Source organism: Bombyx mandarina, chromosome 06 (assembly GCF_030267445.1).
Source record: "Bombyx mandarina strain Sakado chromosome 06, ASM3026744v2".
NCBI classification, from domain to species: Eukaryota; Metazoa; Arthropoda; class Insecta; order Lepidoptera; family Bombycidae; genus Bombyx; species Bombyx mandarina.
This window is the reverse complement of record NC_143213.1, coordinates 12,937,175-12,961,126: the sequence shown is the minus strand read 5'-3', so window position 1 is coordinate 12,961,126 and position 23,952 is coordinate 12,937,175. Positions and strand designations below refer to the sequence as shown.

Below are 23,952 nucleotides of genomic sequence, written 5' to 3'. Positions count from 1 at the left end.
GTATACAGCCAATGTCACGTTTGATCCGCCGTTACGAACTGTGGCCCGTATCAACGTATTGAGGAAAGTTAAAGTAACAACAAACCGTACAAGAAAAAAAAATGGCTAAATTAAAATTTTATCTTCTTTACAAACGACTACCCGACAACAGTCTTAGTTAGTACTGTTTTGTTGTCGTAAAAATAAGTTAAGCGTTTCGCATTCTCGTAAAAAAATAAATAAATTCAAAGGTTCTCTGAAAAAAAATATTAAAGTAATTTTTAAATTTCGTTTACCACGAAACCAGGGTGAGCTCGGATACATTTTTATCTTCAGGGCATCTGTACACATCGGTCGGTTCATTATGTTTCAATAAAAACGCCAACAAGAACACATTTTTGATAGTGTTTCGACGTGGGATCGGGTGGAGAAGTTAAATTTACTGATTGTTCACAAAACCAGTTGAATCTTTATTAGACGCGTTGCTCGGAGCCGAGAGTACGCCACGCCGAGGGCCCCCATGCGGCGCAGTTTGAAGAATTGATTAACATAATAGTGACGGTAATTATTCTTTCTGTCCGTTTTCGGATCCGTCGTCCGTGAAACAGAATAGTCACACGCGCGCTTATGGTAAGCCTCTAGTATAAGTTACAAACCATTGACACGACTATGTTTTTGTTAGTAAGAAAAACAGAATTACCCGCACAAAAAGTTCGGCTTAAATGTGACTAATATTTTATTTTATTCATTTCAAGACAGATCACCGTCGACTTAACTACTTACTTTGAAAGAGTCTTTTCATCTATAGTAAAATTTGTTTGTTGAAAACTCCAACTAGTACGCGGCGACTGGTCGAATTCATTGCGAAATAAAGCTTGTAGCAAACATATATGCATAGTATATATTATAAATTGATTAGATTGTACTCTTCTACCCACTTACGTAAAGCTCTCCCTCTTTAAAAACGGTTAGCTGGTAGATAACTCAATTGTTGAGTTAAGCTCGCCATTTTATAACTTTTCGCAATTATTGTATTTTATTAACTGTGTGTACAATAAAGTATTGACATCAATATTTACATTAGCTCATGGCTATGGCTATTGGGTTGTTACATAAAACGCACAAGTTTCTACTCTTACTCTTCACAGAACGCGGCTTCTTTCATTTTAGATCGGGGACTCAAGGACAACACGGTACACTTTCACCTCGAACACAATCGAGGGAAAGCGTGCCTCAACGATTTTTTTTTTCATGTTCCCAGATCATTCATACGCACGGGCGAGATTAACAAAGGAACATATAAAGATGAGAAATAACATGCTACTTTCTAACCGCAAGACAAAATCAGTTGTTTGTTTTACTGCTGGCAGAATTAAAACTTCGACTTCCTCTATATGGACGACATTATCATGTCCAGGATTCTGTTAACCATTCAACACTAGCTAAACTGTGAGCTCGTTTACCATACCATCTAAGCAAGAGGTCAAAGAAAAGTTGTGACCTTTTGCAAAATATAAACCTTCCCAGTCTAGACCAGTCTGTACACTTTTCGATGGATAGATACAGTAACGGTCTATTTACAGTAAATAGGTAACTATAGCTCTTAACTTAGCACTACTAACGAGCACTATACATCTATTTATCTTGATACCTTTTCACTGGTAGTAAGTAGGTCGTAACCTCTTGCGGATAAGGGCGCGCACGGATAAGAACCACAAACCTCCTTATTTTTGCCGCGAATCAATCATATGGTTTCGATCTGAAGAGAGGGGCTTCGACCTCATGTTTGAAGGGGTGAGGTGAATGCCACTTTTCTATGTCTACGGGGTGCGGTAGATATTTAAAACCAGGTATGACATGATTTTTTTTACCGAACTATATCAATAAAAAAATCCATCACCACATTAAACGGATCTATGACTAAGCACACTCTAATCGTAAGGATCCCCGCAGCCGTTTGTGCGCCTTCAGATATCTATCTTGATGTATCATTACATTACACACGGAAGATCTTTATCGCAGGAAGTGTAGTTTTTATATTTTGATAAACCGATAACTGACAAAAACCGATCCGATTCATAGTTTCAGTGGGTACTGTGTTTTTAATTTCAATTAACACAAGGTCAAGTGTCTCTGTAACGAAACGAAATATGACCGCATCATTTGACCCGCACAATTTAAGAGTTGATAAATATCTGCGGTTTGAATGACTTCCCAAATCTCCTCATGTGTTATAAATACATATGCACACATTTGGGTAAGATATGTGTATATTTAATGAAAATCATTTAATAAATTTTCTTTGCTTTGGACGAATTATATGAAACGAAAAGTGAAATTCTATCTAATTCACTTAAGCAGCTTTTAGTAAATTGCTACCTCCACACGAACGACGCAAAAACTTACAAAATCTTAATTGCGCTCCTAAAAGTGTTTGCGCAACCGAATAACGTTAATGTTTTTGTAGTTATGGACGTGAGAATATAAAAAAAAATAGTACTAAAATATTCTTGCTTCAACAAACAAACACGAGTATATTGGAAAGTTAATAATAAGTGATCGACCGAACGGCGCCGATGTGAGAAAGTTAAACCGCAAAATACACCATTTCCGCTCTCAGCACTAACAAACAACAGCAGATAACATATGAATTTCAAGATTGTGATATTGATAATTCATGTTATGAAATTGTTTACATTTTAAATGTATGTGTTCGGTTTTTTTTTGGGAGAGTACTAATCATAGCGGTAATACTGATAAAACTATTATATACTAGCTGACCCGGCAGACTTCGTAGTGCCTTAATCGATAAATAAAATTCCTAAACTTTTGTATAAAATAAACTTAAAACAAACAAAAGAAATCCGTCCGACGGGGGACACATCAAAGGAAAAACAAATTGTTATTTTTATTTAATTCCGAGCATTTTCATATTTATTTACCTTTTAAACCTTCCCTGGACTTCCACAAATAATTCAAGACCAAAATTAGTCAAATCGATCCAGCCGTTCTCGAGTTTTAGCGAGGCTAACGAATTCATTCGAATTCATTTTTATATATATAGATTAGTGTCGGTATGACGGCGCTAAGAGCCGCCGATGACAGGGGGATAGGAGGGTCGCCGCGACCACTACAGCAGACATCGGTTGTTCAGACTGACGATGTGAATTAAGTGTTAGCAAAGATTAAATAGAACTTTTCCCGTGGGGGACCAAGAAATATTGCGATAGTTTTTCTCGTAGTGAAACTATGCCAAGTAAGAAAGATTTTAGGGTGTGTCTTATGTACCATTCATTTGCACCTAATCCGGGAGGCGTTTCGACTTTTCCGTCTGAAAAATCATATTTGCATCATCGTTATCAAAACAATAATAACTGTTATGTGCAAAAACTACAAGTACTTTTTTTTCTTTTGATACGACATCGTAATGTCAAAATGTTGAAATCTCCAATAAGAGCACAAACAGACAGATATTTTTTTTTGAACGATAGTGGCTCATAAAAATTAGCAAACAAAATACATGACGAACTTTACAGAAATGGTGGCTATAGGACGCTTCCAATGGGTCACTTTAGGCAGCATTGAACTTCCTGATACCAGCACAACAAAATAACAATTTTAACTTACGTATACAATATTCTGTTGAAACATTGAGAAATGCGCCCTTACCTGTAACAAAATAAGAGACTTTATTAAACAAAACAATCAACAAAAAACGTCTATTAACGTTGTAACCGCTATAAACCGATCGGTACGTACAAAGTGTTTTATCACACATCTTTGTGACAAAATATAACGTCGTTATCATGAGTATAATAAATTATAATACAAGTTTTTGTTTGTTTTGCTATCTAGAAAAATGTAATAAGAATGTCACGGTAAATATAAAATGTTTTATAATTTTGCAAGTGGTAGGACGGACACCTTGGGACCCCGCACGGGTAGGTAGGTAGGTACCATCACCCCACCGAATCCCTAATGCGGTCCGGTTTGAAGTTTGGGGCAGCCGTTATAGTTTTAATTTTTTTCCTACCTATGCTGATGATAGCCTTGAGAGGCTATTTCAGCTTCTCCTTGACGTGTAGATGAGCTCACGGGGCCCTAAACCGGGAGTGTTGCTAACACTGGCCCTAGCAAGAGCAGTGCTTTGCAGAATCTACCACCAGATCGGGAATGCGACACACTGAGAAGATCCGGCGAGAAACTCAGTGGGCTGTGTCTGTGGGTTAGTTTACTCATCGAGCCCTTCATCGCAAGCGACGGGTTCGACGAGGACGGTGACCGGTGCTTGTGATACCTAAAAGCACCAGTTTTGATACTATAAATTAGTGTGCTTGATCACATTTTTTTTATGATTGATAGTTTACTGGTGGCCCGAAGGCCTTTCCAGTTTCACCAGGACAGGCCTAAGCAGTATAAAATGTAATATAGTAATAAGAAATATGAAATATTTGTGAAAATATTACAAATAATACCATATGATGCTTAGCAACCTAAATGTGTATCTGCATCCAAATCATAGGTTTTAACACGTTTTGTTCGTTCCTTGGATAAGATAGAGTCCACTGGACTTATTTTTAGGTTTTAACTTTGTGTTTGAAACATACGTATATGCAAATTCTATAAGAAAAATACGATTCATGTTTTCTTTGCTCGATAATAGAAACTAGTTGTGTAACGATAACACCACATTGTTTTATAAACATATGTAATCAACATAGGTGCGATTTCATTCGAGTAAATTCAAAGCAGTTATGTAAAATTTAACGTAAATCATCACAAGGAACTATGCTATACACAAACATATAATAATTATCCATTATCTAACAATCTTTCAACGTTCCACCCCTTGAGAAGTGAATTTATTATAATAAATTATTGTTTGAACACCTACTACATTTTTTCTTGGATTACGATCCACTGCTGGCTACAATTGAATATATAACATTAACATATATTGCTCGATGCATATCCTCCTCTATTATCCGCGATATAACGCATAGTTCGTATCGTAGACTCGTAGTTAAAATAAGGAATGGATAACAAGAATCTTTCTTTTGTTTTGCATGCATCGATATTGTTTCACTTAATATTGCTACATTGCGTTAAACTAACAACATTCAACCAATAGGTAAAAAGAAAACCGATTAAAAGTGGGATAATAAGAAGCCTTACTATTTGGGAATGATTTTAAAATATTTATTATAGAAAAATTTTAAGTTATTTACTTTTTCTTTTCTCATTTTGCTTAGTTTCTATTCGAACTTTCTTTTTTTTAAGATATACAAAAATATTTTTATTAATTTATCAAATAATTCTTACAGTAATCGCATACTAAATATAAACGAAAACAATTTATAAATATAATGATGTTATAATATTAAATACATTAAATGTATTGAGGTTAACATAATAGAATGAACAATTCTTTTTTTGTGGAATGAATTGAACGGAGCCATTATTTGAAGACATCACCGATGACATCCTCATTATAAAGTTAGCGAACGAACTTAATGAATATTCATGAAAAATTCATTGAATTTGCATGAACAACTAACTGATAGAAGCAAAACGTTAGCTCGACGGGTTAGTACTCTGTTAATTGCACAAGACCGTCTTAGGAAGGAAAGACGACTGTGAAACTGAATAACTTGTTATTTTAACGTTATTATTATACATTTGTTGTTTTTTTTTTCTGTACTTTTTATTACTATCTCGTCACATGTGGATCGAAGCACTCAGAAATCACTCTAGGGATCGTCATGTCAGGGTGAATCGGTAATGGAAAAACGATATCAGAAAACGTATTGCAGATAGCGAAGATGAATTCCATTGCGTAGGCAGGCCGTTGGATGGTACAAAAGACATGGAAATGAAGGTGCCCTGTAGAAGCAGAGGTTCCAAAAGAGCTGACTTTATTTTTTCATGTTCAATGTAACGAATACGTTCATCCGTAGTTTATGTGATCGATAATTATTGAAAGTTTGTGCAGTTTTGTTAAAGCTCCAGGTAGAGCTCTTCGCATTGTGTGCAGTTTTCATAGGGTATTTTTTTTTATTGCATGGACGGATATACGAGCTCGCGGCCCACCTGATGTTAAGCAATTACCGGAATCCATAGACATCTACAACGTAAATGCCGTCACCCACCTTGAGATATGAGTTTTAAGTTGTCAGTATAACAACAACGGCTGCCCCACCCTTCAAACCGAAACGCATTACAGCACAAAAAGGCAGGGCGGTGGTACCTACCCGTGCGGAGTCACAAGAGCTCCTACCACCAGTAACAAGGTACCCCGCTGATACATAGGGCGCTCACAAGTTGTATCCACTTCATCCTGTCTTGCGCTTGCTCTTTAACATCGTTCAAGGTCAGGCCGGCAATCCTAATCTCCGCAGACCAGAGTATTTCTTTTTTTGGCATAGTTCCTATGAGACGAGGATCGCCTGTGTCGTTTCAAAAAATCAGCTTAAAATATCCACAGCGGACCGTAGTCTTGTTTCAGCCACACATTTGTAATCTTCCGAGTTTTATGCGAGTCGCATATGTGAAACGCAATTTGAAATCGTATTTACATTTTTTACTCATTTTACAATTTCCGATTCGTCTATTTTTATTCGTTTTAATCGTGGCGATCGAATTTTAAATCACGTTGGATATTACCATAATAATAATTCATAATATTATTTGATTTGTAGTGGAATGGAAGATTCAAAATCAATTATACATGGGGACATATTTTACTACATACAACTGAAATTAGATAATATCTATACGTATAAATAAAACTGGAGTGTTTGTTTGTAATATTGAAATAACCGCTTTTTACTAAATGGATATGAATATATATACGGTACATATACCAAAATAACATTTTTTACAATTTTTGTCTGTCTGTCTGTTTGTTCCGGCTAATCTCTGGAACGGTTGGACCGCTTTTGACGGAACTTTCACTGACAGGTAGCTGATGATATAAGGAGTAACTTAGGCTACTTTTTTTAGACTAGCTTCACCCCGCGACGTCACCCGCGGTACGACAATAACCGCAGGTAACATCGCAGGACTCAACTATCAATAATAAAATTTAATGTTTCCGAAGCGAAGCGAGGGCGGGTCACTAGTTTATAATATTTTTGCAAAATATTCCACACAATATGAATATTTTTCATTTAAAATATCATTAATATATTCAATACAGGATTCTTGGTTAGATTTACAAACGAAAAATTTGTTTTGTATTTTAAATTGGTACTATCACTTATCTTTAAAAAGTTCTAATGTAGTAAATAATACATTTTCATGTGGTTTTCAGTAGAGGGGTTCTAGAGTGGAGAACGTAACGTAGGACGCCCCCTAATTAGGTGGTGCGACGATGGTTGCTGGTAAGAGTTGGATGAGGAGAGCCGATGACCGGACTGAGTGATGTGGATTGGGAGATGCCTATTTCCAGCAGTGGACGACTGTGAGCTGATGATCATTATGATGATGATATGGTTTCAACTTTATATTTTAATAAAGGTTTAAAATTATAAAAGTCACTCTCATCTTTTTTAACAATTAATAGAAATGAGAAACAAACTTTAAAAAAAAGTTTGTAGGTATTTAAGTTTTTCAACATTAATTTGTGCGAGTGTAAACAGTTTATTAGCTACAATTATTGGCAAAGAAGGTATACCAACATATTTTATGTATTACCGAAGCTCGTAGGTTCAGTAATACGTACCTAAATCGCGCACTCTTCCTGATTTTGAAACTATTAAATTAAAATTTGTTCATTTTAAATTTCGTTCTCACGTTTTTTTTATTATTTTGTAATCGACAAAATTTACATTTAATGAAATCACGCGTCATCTAGTCTAGTCTTTATAAAGCGAACAACTTTTAACGGATTTCCTGTGACCGACCATGCGACCACGAATGCAATTAACGATAATAATCTATAATGAAATTTCATATAGAAATTTCAACAAATAACATTAAATCGTAACTGTGTCGGTTCGCGTGAATATTTACACACATGTCCCGCAAACCTAGAATCATTGCCGGGGTATAACTATTTGCAAATAAATAAATAAACATAGCCGTTTGGTCGCGTCTCTCTTCTGTATAGTATTTCATAGATATATGGATTCGGAGCGTGTGAACTTATGCTTGTAATAGATCTTTGTGAATAGTTGTAATTTGTGTTTTTTTTTTCAATATTTTTTTTCAAGTTCTGCATCTTTTTTTAATATTTTTATTGCATAGATGGGTGGACGAACTTACAGCGCCCACCTTGTGTTAAGTGGTTACCGGAGGCCATACACATCTACAACGTAAATGCCGCCCCCCATCTTGAGATATGAGTTTTAAGGTCTCAGTATAGTTACAACGGCTGCCACACTCTTCAAACCGAAACGCATTACTACTTCACGGCAGAAATAGGCAGGGTGGTGGTACCTACCCGTGCGGACTCTCAAGAGGTCCTACCACCAGTAATTACACAAATTATAATTTTGCGGGTTTGATCTTTATTCCTTCACCATTGGAAGTCAATCGTGTACATTTGTCGAGTAAGTATTTCATTAGAAAAATTAGTACCCGCCTGGGATTCGAACACCGGTGCATCGCTCAAAACGAATGCACAGGACGTCTTATCCCTTAGGCCACGAGGAATTCGAATTGTTTTACGGAAACGCATACTCTTTAGATGTGGATATGTGGTCTTTTATGTTTCTACGACGACTTTCCTCAATTTTTATTGTTATTTTATGGCAATCGTGTGGGCGAGATCACAGCCCGCCTGTTGTTAAGGTGTGAATACCCTCATTCGAGGCGAAATATGAGATCGAAGCATAAATTATATTGTAACTGTCCCACCCTTCAAACTTACAGTACAAGACTGTTTAGTAGTTGAAATACTTAAGACGCGTGCAAGCTTATCAATATCATTATGGAAATGTATACATTTTGCGTTTTGATTTTTATATTAAAATGCCTTTTTTTTTGCTTCGCATTCCTTGGACAGCTATGAGAACCAATGTCTCCATCCTCAAAGAGCTGAAGGTCACCAAGCGCCTGCTGACTACGTGCCAGGAAAGGATCCGGAGTTTCTTTGGGCACATAATGCAATCCCCATTGCACAGCCTGGAGAAACTCATTATTCTCGGACAAATGGAAGGGAAGCGCGCTAGGGGAAGAGCGCCCGCTAGATGGGTGGACCAACTCAAGGAGGTGACTGGAGGCCAGATACAGGGAGCGGTACATATGGCGCAGAACCGGACCGAGTGGAGAAGATTGACATACAGTCACGATACTCGGCATTGAGGGAATGACCAGAAAAAAAAAGGCTTTTTTTAAGTCTATATTGTAACTATCCCACCTTTCAAACTTACAGTACAAGATTGTTTAGTAGTTGAAATACGCTAGATGCGTGTAACCTTATCAATATCATTATGATTTTTTTTTTTTAAGTCGCCCATTATTACCCGTTATCAAATTATTATTTTAAGAAAAAAAACGGTACGGTACTATGTATTAGTCACATTATAGACATCGGGAATATTCTAGACGCTCGATGTAAATATTAACAAGAAGGAAGCAGTTATAAAGTAGTGTCTAGTAAACAAGACATTTTCGTTTTTGAGCAGCAATAGGCGACCAAAACTGGTTACTGTAAACAGATGTGAGGGTCAAATCGTATCGGATCATTCCTGGTGATTCCTGTTAAGTTGATTGCTTTAGATTGAATAATAAGACGGAAACGTGAACGGAATGATTTGAAGGGCTACCTTTGTAATATGACAGCAGTAAAAAATTTCATAAAAAAATATTGTAATAATTCAAAACGCCACAAAATCATTAGCTTCGTTGTGTATTATTCTTGTAATAACAAAAACCTTAAATCGTTCAATTAGAAGAAAACCATAATCTAGAAACAAAACTCGATATTTTATTTTAGCTTTCGACCAAAAAATATGTATAAATTGGTACTTCGGAATCCATTCGGCCACAGGAGTGTGATTACTACATTGGACTTATGTTGATTGTCAATATTAAAAAACTAATGCAGCGCGTAATGCGACGTTGCCACGTTGTCACGAACATTATACATGCATATTCACCCGACTTGCTCACATACAGGCGTTACAGCAACCGAGCTGTGATCGAACCGTTGAATATAGCACACGGAGCCGCAAGGCATCCCACTCGCACTCCTTACTAAGCCACGAGTAAGTAAGAGACAACACAACGAGTCAGTCCGTGAAACACGTTCAATAAGTTTGTTTATTTCCCATCCAGACTGTCCTTGTTCAGTGTAGCGTTCGCGCGAACTTGGATTGACGCTATTTTTGTTGCACTTTAAAATGGCTCCTACATCTCCAGTAGATGAGTGGTCAAAAGCGGAGTGTTTGAAGCTCATTCAGGAATTTAAAGCCAATCCCGTATTGTGGGATGAAAAGAACCAATTGTATTTCCAGAAGAATCTGAAACCTGCGATTTGGGAAGAGATTGGCCAATCGCTGGACAAGAATGCGGAAGCGTGTAGACACAAAATGATGATTTTACTGTCATCGTTCCGAAGAGAAAAAGCAAAAATTAAACACAGTATGGGCGATGATGAAGGTAACTAACGAGCTATATCTGTTGAGGGGATATGAATAATTCTAATTTGTCTAATTGTTGTTTAGAAAATATGGTACAGCATTCCGTAGTGTGGTCTCCATAAGTGGTTTCCTATCTTACGCCTTCATTCGTAATTTAATGATATATTTTAGGTATTGCAAACATATAATTTGTGGCGCGGTTCTATGATTAGGAACCACTAGCCAGGTTACACCTACCATGACCTATCGCGAAGCGGTCATTCTCCGTTTTCGTTCGACCCTTTAACACACACAAATCAACACAATCATTTTTATACAACAAACTGTTTTTAGCATCAATTCACAAAATTTTTGACTTCGAAATTCCGACTGGAAACCTTTTGGCTGTTGTAAGTCACGTGGCCTCCCTAGAGCCAACAGTAACGCGGCAAGCAAGAACGCAAACCGTTGCCGATAAACGCTCTTTCTCACGCTACAGCTTTTTTTATTGCCCTTCGAGGCAGACGAGCATACGGCCCACCTGATGGTGAGTGGTTACCGTCGCAAAATGATGTCTTTTTGAGAATCTTATTTTTCAGTTATGAATAATAAATAGTCTATTAAAATTTCAAACTGCAGTGGGAGATTCTGCGAAGCACTGCTCTTGCTAGGGCCAAGTGTTAGCAACACTCCTAGTTGGAGCCCCGTGAGCTCACCTACACGTTAAGAAGTTGAAATAGCCTCTCAAGGCTATCAGCATAGGTAGGAAAAGGCAAAAAAGGGTATTATTGAGAGGTATGTGACAAGTTTTCAGCTTGCCTCAAATACCTACACAAAAATTGGTGCTAGCTCTCCAACTATTAACGATTAGGTAGTGAAAAAAAAGGGCGTTCGTCTACAAAAATTTGAAGAATTAATAATTTATGCATATCAAATTATAATATATAATTATTTCACATTTTTTCCAGATTCTTCTACTTGTAAATACAAAAGCAAATGGTTTGCCTTTAAAGAACTGAAATTTTTAATGGACAAATCTATTGAAAGAAAACGCCTAGCTAAGGTTAGTTAAGATATAGTTATAATAGTCACAGTCGTTTAACTTGTGGCTTTCTCCTATAGATCAATCAACGAAGGATTAACAGTGTTAGTTACGTTTTCCTAATGTAGTATTTCATCATTTTATCCTACACAATGTCTGCGAAAAGGATTTCCAAACATATCTTTGAACTGGAAACCTTCGAATCGGATCTTTAAATATATTTCCCGTGTCTATTAATGACAGGGCTTGTGCGTTGCGCTTGTGCGTTCACTGTGCAGAAGAACACAATTATCAAAGGGCCGTTATTTAAGTAATGCTTAATAAGATTTAAACGAGGCGTTTTCATTAGTCAGTTAGGTTTAATTGTGCCCTTAGTTTTATTTTTTACTGCCTTTACTGCCTCGTAGACAAACGAGCATAAGACCCACCTGATAGTAAGTGGTTACCGTCACTCATGGACGTCAGCAATGCCAGGGGCAGAGCCAAGCCGCTGCCTACCATTAAGTACTCTCCGCAAGCCTCGTTTGAAGAAGGACATGTCATAGCCCTCGGGAAACACCGTGGAGGCGATTTTATTCCAAAGCCGGATGGTACGTGGCAAAAAAGATATTTTGAAACGCACTGTCGCTGAACGCAGCGGTTCCAGACAATAAGGATGAATTCTGCTCCGATGGCGGTAGGTGGGATGATAAAAAGGAGACGAGGGATCATCTCGAATAATTCATCATTCCCAATTATCAGAAAAATCAAGATCAATCACTTAGTAGACAAGAAAAGCTTTTGGCATCGATGCTACAAAAACTTTCGAGTATTCTTCTACTATTTCAAAGTATCACGGATCGTACGTACAGACCTAGATATATGGAATCATTCAACATTGAAATAAAAACTCTTCTGTATGGTTTCGCAAAGAAGAACGTTTGGATTGTCGACTGCATAAAATCACGAATCTGTTAAAGGATTGAATGTAATTACATTTGTGTTTTGCATGCGATATCCTATTAAGCTATCTTTCCTCACCACCCGTCATTGGAGCAGAATTCATATGCAGTTTCTTGAATCAATCAACCGACACTGTTAATCATAATTAAAAATGTTAATGTTACATTCGTGATTAGCCGTTACTTATTTATACACTACAGTTTTTTTTAAGTTCAAAAACCAAACTATTTTGTTTTTTAGCGTACAGACGACAATGAGCCAACTCCAAAGAAATCCATTAATAGTTCCTGTGCACATAGCTCGACCAACGGACAGGCCAGAACTGAGCAAACACCGTCAGGAGGGGTTCACAAAGAAATAAATGATCAAATGCATATTAATAATAATACAAATTTAACGAATGCTGATGTGATAGTTCGGCGTCGAAATTCCACGGAGAGAGACGAAGAACTCAAATCCTTCACATCCTTCATTTACAACAAAATGAAACAATATCCGGACACAACAAAAAATGCAGTTCAACAGGAGATATGTCAAATTATATTTAAGGCTGATCAAAAATGTTACAACACCATGTCATATGAGAAAATCAAGTTCATTGATGATCCAGATAAATCTGATTACAGTCTAGAATTTCAAGACACTCCTACTGCAACAATAAAAATACAAAATGATTTTTTTGATAGCGAATAGTCACGTGCGCAACGTTAAATTTAACATAGATGATATACTCTTGTTATAAAATATAAAATCTCATAATCAAAGGCTATATTTTCTTCCCAAAAGATATTAAGCTCATCAACTGCATAATTTTAAGGCTGTGGTCGTACCACTTGCTCACAAAGTTGCGGCGTGTCGCTTCGTCGTATATCGCTAAATGACTACGAGTGACAAAATTTTTGGTACCAAACTAATACCTGTGTTTTTATTATTTTGTTTCTGTAAATTCTAAATTGCGAGTTTAGTCCTAAAAAAAAATCATCCAAGCCTAGATATCGTTTGTAAAAAAAAAATTTGGAACATTTAATAAACGTATCCGACTGGGCATAGTGAAAATTATGTATGTATTTATAAATGTATTGAGTTTTAGACTTTTCGTTTTCAAACAAAAATAAATTTAATGGGGTCATAAACTGTCTGTGACCAAAACCACTCATTCGAAACATTGTGAATATATATTAAAAAAATAAACTGTAACCAATGTCACACGTAAAATTCCTGCTAATTTTATGAGTGCGAGAGTGTGTGAGGATCAATGGATTTTTCTTATTCTTTCACGTAAAAGTCACTGGGGTTATAATGAAATCTCACAATGTATGCAGATTAGCACAGCATATAGGTATAATGTACGATCCAGCTACAGTAGATGATGCGCGAATAGTTTAAAGGAAATTAATCTTTTTCATAGAATTAGCGACAGTTACAGCAGAGCGGGACGAGAGTTCACGAATATACATAGCTCTGAATAGATTTGTTTGGATCCCATATTCTTTGAAAACAAATTCGCGATTATTAACTTTACTAACAATCTACCCAGTGACTACATAGGTACATAAATACGTAAAAAAAATTGGTGCCTGAGTTCGACACGTAATTGAAGATGTAACCCCAGATCGGCATGTTAATCGACAACAATAGGTACACAATTAGAATAATGAACTCCAAATGCTTGAAAAGAAACTACGAGAACGGAGAATGAAGCCTTTTAAAAGCTGCGAGATGTTTCATGTGATTTATAAGCGTGACAAACGAACTGACAATGCAACAACAACCTGTTCGGTTATATTTGTGGCCGTTATTGAAGCGAGTTTTATGAACTTTCAACGTTTTTAATGAAGTTTTTGTACAATTTTTCTGGACACGGGTCACATGGGCTTGGATCGGAAAACTTTACCGTTCGTTTCACATGTAACCACCATGTCATACCGGCTTCTTCCATTTGATTCCATAAGAAGAGGGCCGTTCGGATTGTCGATAATCCCATTCTCACGGATCGTTTGGAACCTCTGGGTCTGCGGAGGGATTTCGGTTCCCTCTGTATTTTGTACCGTATGTTCCATGGGAAGCGCTCTGAGAAATTATGGGAGGTGATACCATTATCTCGTTTTTACCATCGCACCGCCCGCCACCGGAGTAGACTTCATCCGTACTATCTGGAGCCACTGCGGTCATCCACGGTCTTTTTCGCCACGTACCATCCGGCTATGGAATGAGCTCCCCTCCATGGTGTTTCCCGAGCGCTATGACATGTCCTTCTTCAAACGAGGCTTGTGGAGAGTATTAAGCGGTAGGCAGCGGCTTCGCTCTGCCCCTGGCATTGCTGAAGACCATGGGCGACGGTAATGCCGTATGCTCGTCTGCCTACAAGAGCAATAAAAAAAATTAAAATAAAAAATAACTCTTGTGGTCGAAGCAGGCGGTGGCAATTTAAATCTTTACACAAAATCTTACTTATTTAAATCATGACAATGCAAAATTTACATTTATCTTGCACCTATTCAGAAAGCGTGTAAAAGAGTAGCGTGTTTATAAAAACCTTGACCCGATAGGGAAGCGACCGAGAAACCTCGCAGTAATTTCTAAGTAACTATTTGGATAGTGTTTCACAAGATACCTACCTGTCGACATTGTTGCATTCGCTACAACTGTGACGATTATCAAGTATGTGTAGGTACTCGTGCCGATGTATTTTCGGTAGTATTCGTGAGATATTGCGGTAATTTGTTAGAGTTGATTTATTTAACGCGTAGCATAAAACGTTCTCATAAATTATGTAAATACGTTTGCTTTTTGTCGTTCGTTGTCGCTTTCTACAACTTTTTATAAACTTCGAACGACGAATATATTGCCAACGTAAATTATTACTGACATTAAACCAGTTGCCATTACCAATTATTTGTGAAGATATAAAAGTTTTAGTCGCTGAATGCGAGTCGCCGAGTTTACCCCACTATAAGGGGCCTCGATCGGATCTCAAGAATTTCCAGTCCCTTAATTACTTACCAGTCCCACATTTAACTTATTCGGGTCATTAAACAATTTGAACGGGACCGGGAGCATCGTTCTGTGAGTGGCTCTAGGTATGCGATGCGTACCCATCCTGAAGCAGTCAGTCATACGGATAACTCATTCAAATTGGACGGGATTCATGTTGAAAACGTTCTCTCTCTCTCTTTCTCTCTTTAAGAAATACGTTTAACAAGAATTTCGGGAGATTTGAATAACTGAGTTACTGATACTAAAGTTATTTTAGGTTCCTTTCCAATTTACACTTGCGACCTATTTATTCAGAAACTATTTACATAGGATATATGTATATATATTTTTTTGTGAATAATATATCGATACGAGCAGAGATCGGCCTTGATTTGTGGCGTAATAATATGTGGTCGGTAGTCGAGTTCGAATAAAGAAACGAGGTTACTTGGCTATTCACGTGTATCTTCTTCAAAAAATCCGTTGATCCAACGACATTGTTCGTATCCATTAAATTAGTTGAATTTCGTAAACCAGCATCATAAAAGCTTGTTCTAAGCAATTATGAAAGTCAAACATTAGGGCAACAATTTTCATTACTAATTACTTCATAAAAAAAAAAAAACGTGTAATTGACCGACTATTTAATGTACGAAACCAGAGCAATTACGTGCTAATAAAGAGAATTGCTCGTTGCGCATAAATACCACTTTAAATGTCGCTGTAATAGACAAGAGGTACCGAGTAGTAATATTTCCGTTGGGGGTCATATCTCGACGAAATCTACAACAATCCGGTCGGCGGCAGCGGGACACACCCAGTCTCCGGGGTATGAACCGTCACCGTCAACGCGCACGATATTCATTAAACTCACAAACAACCATTACTCGTAAATGTCACGATGTATACGAGAAGCGTATGCGACGTAATGAAAAAAAAAACCAGGCTTAACATCCGAGTAATGTTGTTTATCGTGAAGTCGCCCACGCACGATACCATCGCGCGACCGTTCTCACAATGGGCTCAGAAATTGGGCCTTTACAACCACGTATTTTACATTGAAGCAATTTGTTTTAGGTTCTTAATCTTAAAGAGCGATGTAATCGCGAAAAAGAACTGTTTATATAACGAATAGTCGGGACTAAAATTAGACTCACAGACTTTTGAGCTCCTCTATAATAAGTTCAATAGTTCATTTGCTTTAAGATTAAAAGCGGCTCAGTGAATACAAAATGCGTAACTATAATTAATGGAAGCCATATAGGATAATACTGCACTTTGCAAGACTCCCCCGAATGCTTAATTGTCCTCATTCTATCATCGTGTCACGCTTTAGTATCTCTCATCATTATAACTAAAACGTCAGGTCTTAATAGGATAATTTGTCGTTATTATTTTTATGACGACGTACGATAGGCGGAGCGGAGTCGTCTATCATAATTTATGAGTCAGCACTATGTGTTGTTTGTACAATGTCGGACAATAGTCATTTAGCTCACGGACCATAAACCTTTAGCGCGAGACGTTCCGTTGACGAATGAAATGAATTTGAATAGCGCTTCGGTCGGGTGATGTGACAATTTCATTGCACTTTAGTCGTCACTCAAGCGAGACCGGACTATTCAATCTAACATGGAGCGATTAACGCGGCAGAGATTCACGCGGCCGGTATTAAGGCCAAAAGGGATTACGTTAACGAGCTCATAATAGGATTACGTTCAGTACGTGGCCCAGTTTAGACGGCGCACCGTTATACTAAACCCACGCCAGCGCACTATGACAGTATAATGATTGTGTGTTCGATATTTTACCTGCATATTGGCACACGTTACCAGTTGTCCGGATACCTATCACTCTCGTTATAATTAGAATTGTCCGAGTCGTGACTTACTAGCTAGACAGTACAGCGGGCGTTTATCAATATCGGTGTAACATCACAAGGCGATAGCTTCGAACAATTGTTATAACAAATTGTGAATTACAACAATTAACGATGCACATCGCGCTGTGTGTTTGAATGTACCGAATCATGGTGCGCATACCGTTTCACTATGGGCCGTGACTCACGAATAAGAGCTCCGTCGAGATCGTAATTAACGTTGGAACTATATCGTGTACACCCACACATCCCTAACCGTTGCTAGGATAGAACAACAAAAGCATCGCGAGGCCCGTTAATTTAATCACGACGATTAAACGAGGTCAATCATCAACTATGACCTGAAGTAGTCCAGTGCAAAGTCTAAGAACACAATAATAGTGCTGCGTAAGTGATCTGACGCAGCGTATGCTCAAACTGCGGTACGGATTCGTATGCACAAATGCATACATCGCAAAAATGTTTCGTATGTAAGCTCGTAAATAATGAAGATACCATCGGAGTTGTCATGTTCAGCTTTACTTTTATTAAGTTATACGTCACTTTAAGATGCAGCAGTCATTCAAGATTAAGTGATCAAGATGACAGTATAACATTCCTTCTACATTGTGACGGTCGGCGTAAAAAACTCTCAACGAATTTATAAATTCAATTAAACTTTTTTTTTTGGTTAGATGGGCGGACGAGCTCACAGCCCACCTGGTGATAAGTGGTTACTGGAGCCCATAGACATCTACAACGTAAATGCGCCACCCACCTTGAGATATAAGTTCTAAGGTATCAGGTATAGTTACAACGGCTGCCCCACCCTTCGAACCGAAACGCATTACTGCTTCACGGCGGAAATAGGCGGGGTGGTGGTACCTACCCGTGCAGACTCCCAAGAGGTCTTACCACCAGTGATTACGCAAATTATAATTTTGCGGGTTTGATTTTTATTACACGATGTTATTCCTTCACCGTGGAAGTAAATCGTGAACATTTGTTGAGTACGTATTTCATTAGAAAAATTTGTACCCGCCTGCGGGATTCGAATACCAGTGCATCGCTACATACAAATGCACCGGACGTATTATCCTTTAGGCCACGACGACTTCTAAAATGAAACTTAGTTACCCTCTTTAAAAATTAACAGAAATAGCAAGTTACCGTCGAAGGTAGCGGCTTCGTAAGTTCAATCACCAGAAAGTTGCCCGTTTGCTCGTCAGACCCGAAAGACCAAGATTAAAATTCAAAGAAAATAATAAAACGAACATGTTTTTAATACGCTTTTATTAGCTTCAGACGTATGTATGTATGTATGTTTGTAACGGAATCTTTGAACATGATTTTGACCCCCTTCAAAATGTAGGATTAACTCGAAATTTGGTATACTTATTAAGGACCGATGACAAGTCAATATAAAAAAAAATTGAAAAAAAATATATTGAAAAAGTTTAAATTCAACTAAAAACAGAAAAATAAAGAATAGTTTAAAAAACTAAAAAAATACGCTTTTATAGAAACTCCAACTAAAAAATTTTTTCAGGATATTATCAAAATAACCGTTCTACTCATATCTGTTCATAAAATATTTATAACTACTGATACCATACCTACTGATACAGCTTTTTTTACAATAAAATAATTTTTTCTACACTTCACTTACACTATTTTTAATTCTAATTTATTTAAATTTATTTTCAATTTTTTTGTTGGATTTTCTATAAAAGCGTATTCTGTTAGTTTTTTAAACTATTATTTATTATTGACAGAAATCATTTCGTGCTACAACCGAGCGTGTGCCATAACCTAAGTGTTATACGAGTACCTGCCGAACTGACAAGATGAAATCACCGACGTTTGGAGGTTTTACGGTATGTTTTAGGGCATGTTTTGTGGAGAGTATTAAGCGGTAGGCAGCGGCTTGGCTCTGCCCTTGGCATTGCTAACGTCCATGAGCGACGGTAACCATTTACCATCAGGTGGGCCGTATGCTCGTCTGCCTGCTCGGGCAATAATTTTTTTTTCTTACCTAAGCTGATATCCTTGAGAGGCTATTTCAGCGTAACCTTAACTAGTAGGTGAGCTCACGGGGCTCAAACCGGAGTGATGCTAACACTGACCCTAGCAAGAGCAGTGCTTCGCAGAATCTACCGCCGGATCGGAAACGCGACCCCCTGAGAAGATCCAGCGAGAAACTCAGTAGGCTGTGTCTATGGGATGCTCCATTCGAGCTTAGCATAATTATTGAACTTTTATTTTGCGTGATTACGGGCGATACGCTTTGTATTATGAATGTTTATGTTCAGAAATGATTAGTATCAAAATAATGCCTATTTCTACCGCGAACAAGAATAACAAAAATAAAAAAAAATCGCTAAAAATCAAATAGGTAACCCACCTTAAAAATCAGTTGACAAAATACAAAACAACACAACATCAAAAGCATGCAACGCGTGCAACGTAGCGATATTTAATTCACCTACAAAATTTTTGCATGTTTACGAAAGGCAAATTTTTTGCAGAGAAACAAAAAAAAAAAAAGAAACTCGCACAAATAAAATAAAGACACAAGACCGGAAACCTGTAACGTGATTGCAATATTAACTCTTACGTTACGTCGTTTAGGTATACACATTTTTAAATTGGCAAATGTTATTTCGTTTGCGTCCGAGCCAAGCATTTTTTATAAGCCTGTCCGATACTGTCAAGTGATCGCTCTGTACACTACGTTTTTTATTGGAGTTAAACGCTTACAGAACACCGCCTTGAAATTACATAGATGTTAAATACTTTATTATCCAACTCTTTTTTTTTATTGCTTAGATGGTTGGACGAGCTCACAGCCCACCTGGTGTTAAGTGGTTACTGGAGCCCATAGACATTTACGACGTAAATGCGCCACCCACCTTGAGATATAAGTTCTAAGGTCTCATGTATAATTGCAACGGCTGCCCCACCCTTTAAACCGAAACGCATTACTGCTTCACCGCAGAAATAGGCAGGGTGGTGGTACCTACCCGCGTGGACTCACAAGAGGTCCTACCACCAGTAATTACGCAAATTAAAATTTTTGCGGGTTTCACTTTACACGATGTTATTCCTTCACCGTGGAAGTCAATCGTGAACGTTTGTTGAGTACGTATTTCATTAGAAAAATTGGTACCCGCCTGCGGGATTCGAACACCGTTGCATCACTATATACGAATGCACCGGACGTCTTATCCTTTAGGCCACGACGACTTCTATACATTATAATTACATAGATATTAAATACTATATTATTCAAACTGGAAAGTATTAGCTTTTTTTTAAAACGAGCAAGCAGGCTCTGGTGCTGTGGTTGTACAAATTCGTGTTGGCCCGATACTACCATAACCATCTATATATTGATACGTGAAGCAAAAACTTTGTACCCTTTTTTACGAAAATTGCGCGGACGGAGGAGTATGAAATTTTCCACACTTATAGAGAACATAGAGGAGTGCAGAATGCTAAAATTTTTTTTAAAATTATGCTTTAAAATACATTAAATCAATAAAGAAAACATTACACACACTACCATGTATTTGACACAACACATACGTATAAATATACTCTTTGTGTTTTGTCAATTGTGAAACTTTTGTTATTGTTTAAAGTCAGTGGTAAAATTGAGAACAGATTAATATTGTTTATCTTTAATATTATTTATTTATAGTGCAGTTTTGGCGAAATCTGTATTATTATAGAAAAATAATAGTGCTTGACAATAGAACTATAATAATGATTAAACTTTTAATTTCAATTAATTATAGTCGAATTTCGATTACTGCGGGGACCACTAGTTCATCATTAATGCGTAATTTTAGCAAATCATTACCCAGTGTCATCATCGTGAGCACACATTCACTATATAACTATCATACTGTTAATTGGGTACGGTGAGTTCCATTGATTACTGTCACCGTCACACTGTCGTGTTAATTGCACCAAAATTCTACATCAAAAAATCCTTGTATCTCCCTACCACAGTAACTCTGGCTTATTGAGGATTTATAGCAATCTTCTTCCTATTCGTACACTCTTGACAGAGTGGTCGTGGTCATGCAGCCGTCGGATACGACCTGCTCATGACTCTCGTGGGAAATTAGTGCAGTGGTTTCCCGTTGCCTTCTGCACCAGCATTTTAGGGGGTATTTGATCCCAAGGTTTTTGACGCCTCTTCCGTATAGGTTGTCCTGACGGGTGTGTATGGTTATACCGCAATAGCCACATAAAATTCTCTGAACGATAAGAATAAAATTATCCGAAAGAAATCAAATTTGATTTGGATCCCAGAACGAAACAAATATGAATACACCAGGAATTTAGGTTACTACACGTACTCATGTATAAATTTTAATTGTGACAAACAACAGTCATGACGAGAGCTAACTAGTAGCAAGACTATTGAACGGCTGTTCAGACATAATCAGATCAAATAAAAGGTCAAAGCGTTGATTGTCAGTCCCTCTCAAATCGGCTTAGCATATGTGACAAATAATGAAAAAATCATTTACTATTGTATATAGTAAGTAATAATTTTGTACTGATGGTAGGACCTCTTGTGAGTCCGCGCGGGTAGGTACCACCACCCTGCGTATTTCTGCCGTGAAGCAGTAATGCGTTTCGGTTTGAAGGGCGGGGCGGCCGTTGTAACTATACTGAGACCTTAGAACTTATATCTCAAGGTTGGTGGCGCATTTACGTTGTAGATGTCTATGGGCTCTAGTACCCACTTAACACCAGGTGGACCATCTAAGCAATAAAAAAAATTTAGCACCAATAAAGCAAATATAATTGTTTTTGTCCTCCATTCGTAGGAACTATTACCGTAAATCAATTCACATTAGTTAGAAACACAATTTTTAAATTTTAGTTTAACGTATAAAACCTTTCCAGCGAGATAAAGACTATAGTAAAACTTTGAATAAATTTCGTCTGTGACGTCTTCGTGTTGAAGATTTAGAGAAAAAACACATGAATCTCACAACGATTATCTCTTGGCATTACGCCCGAGATGAAGAGACATCTTTATTTTTTGCACAAAGGCTCGTTAACGAAGTTCGGCTAAAGCAGTGTCCGAAAAAAATATTGCGTGCGTACCACATTTGAAGTAGCTTTTGGTAATAAATACTAACAATATTTTTGTTTATAATTTGAAGACAAATCCGAATTTTTGCCTTTTTTATATATAGATACTAATAAAGTTTGCGTTTTTTGTTTTGTATCGTAGCCTGTTTTGTTAGTGAATTTCTCATTACGGATCCTCCCGATCCATTAACGGTGCTTTTAGGCACCACACCGGTCACCGTCCCGGTTGAACCCGTAGCTTGCGACGAAGGGCTCGACGAGCGAATTAACCCATAGGCACAGCCCACTGAGTTTCCCGCCGGATCTTCTCAGTGGTTCGCGTTTCCGATCCGGTGGTAGATTCTGCGAAGCACTACTCTTGCTAGGGCCAGTGTTAGCAACACTCCAGTTTGAGCCCCGTGAGCTCACTGAAATAGCCTCTCAAGGTAGGATAAAAAAAGTTTATTTATTTATTTGCGTTGTTATTATTATCAATAATGAGTTGAGAACGTCAGCGGTCTCACTATTTTTGTCAGAAAGTGAACACCTGGCTATGTAGTACGATGACCTCCCAACAGTGGCCGGCAGAAAGTGGATTAGGAGAGCCAAAGACCGGGCTCAGTGGTGTAGATTGGGGGAGGCCTAGGTCCAGCACTGGACGACTGTGGGCTGATAATGATCATATATCATGACGATGAACACGTATTCCTTTTCAAACAAAATCAAATAATTGTAATAAGATCACCGTTATTCCAATGCAGCTGAGATTTCGACTTCATATATTATATTGGTTCCTCTAGCTCTTTCAACGAAAATACATATCATGCTATCATTAGATAATGAAATGTGAAAGTTTCTTTTCTTTAAGAAGAAGTATTATTTTAATTAAGTTTAGCTCTGTTTTAGTTGTGGCAGTGTATTATGAGCTCACGTTCCGTTTGGGAATTGAGGTTTGACATTTGAGGCTTCGATTCCATGTCTGAAGGTGAGTGGCGGTACTCGCATTCAAATAATATGTTTATTATGTATATGTATGTGTGATCACCGTCGCACAAAGAAAACAACGATGTCAAGGACACAGCCCAGCCTATGACTATTGCTGAACTTATAATCTTGACCTACAGTTAAATAACTATATATTAAATGAATAATATATGAGCATCATAACGCGTTTATGTACAGGTATATGGTCGGCGGAATTATCTGCCGACATCGCGGAACCTGCAGCCGGATAGTCGCCGGAAATTAATCAATCCGTTCCATCGCAAATACCAATGCTCATCCACTTCTCGGAGGAAATATATGAACTTATCGGACTGCTTCGGAAATAAACGGGAGTCTAGTACAAAAATACAACATCCAAACAGATGAAGATATGAAGTCGTCATGGCCTAAAGGATAAGATGTCCGGTGCATTCGTGTTGAGCGATGCACCGGTGTTCGAATCTCAGGCGGGTACCATTTTTTCTAATGAAATACGTACTTAACAAATG

General features: G+C 37.6%; 2 protein-coding genes across 3 annotated transcripts in view; one reads left to right on the top strand and one right to left on the bottom strand.

Annotated features, from left to right (window-relative positions):
* Window positions 1-23,952, bottom strand: part of twin (CCR4-NOT transcription complex subunit 6-like twin) — a 215,418-nt gene that overhangs the window by 70,075 nt on the left and 121,391 nt on the right. The gene's annotated exons all lie outside the window — the stretch shown is intronic.
* Window positions 10,293-13,292, top strand: LOC114253133 (uncharacterized). The gene is made up of 3 exons (XM_028187896.2): window positions 10,293-10,584; window positions 11,513-11,607; window positions 12,769-13,292. Exons 1-3 carry the CDS (start codon window positions 10,326-10,328, stop codon window positions 13,219-13,221), a joined length of 807 nt encoding a protein of 268 aa, XP_028043697.2. The 5' UTR covers window positions 10,293-10,325; the 3' UTR covers window positions 13,222-13,292.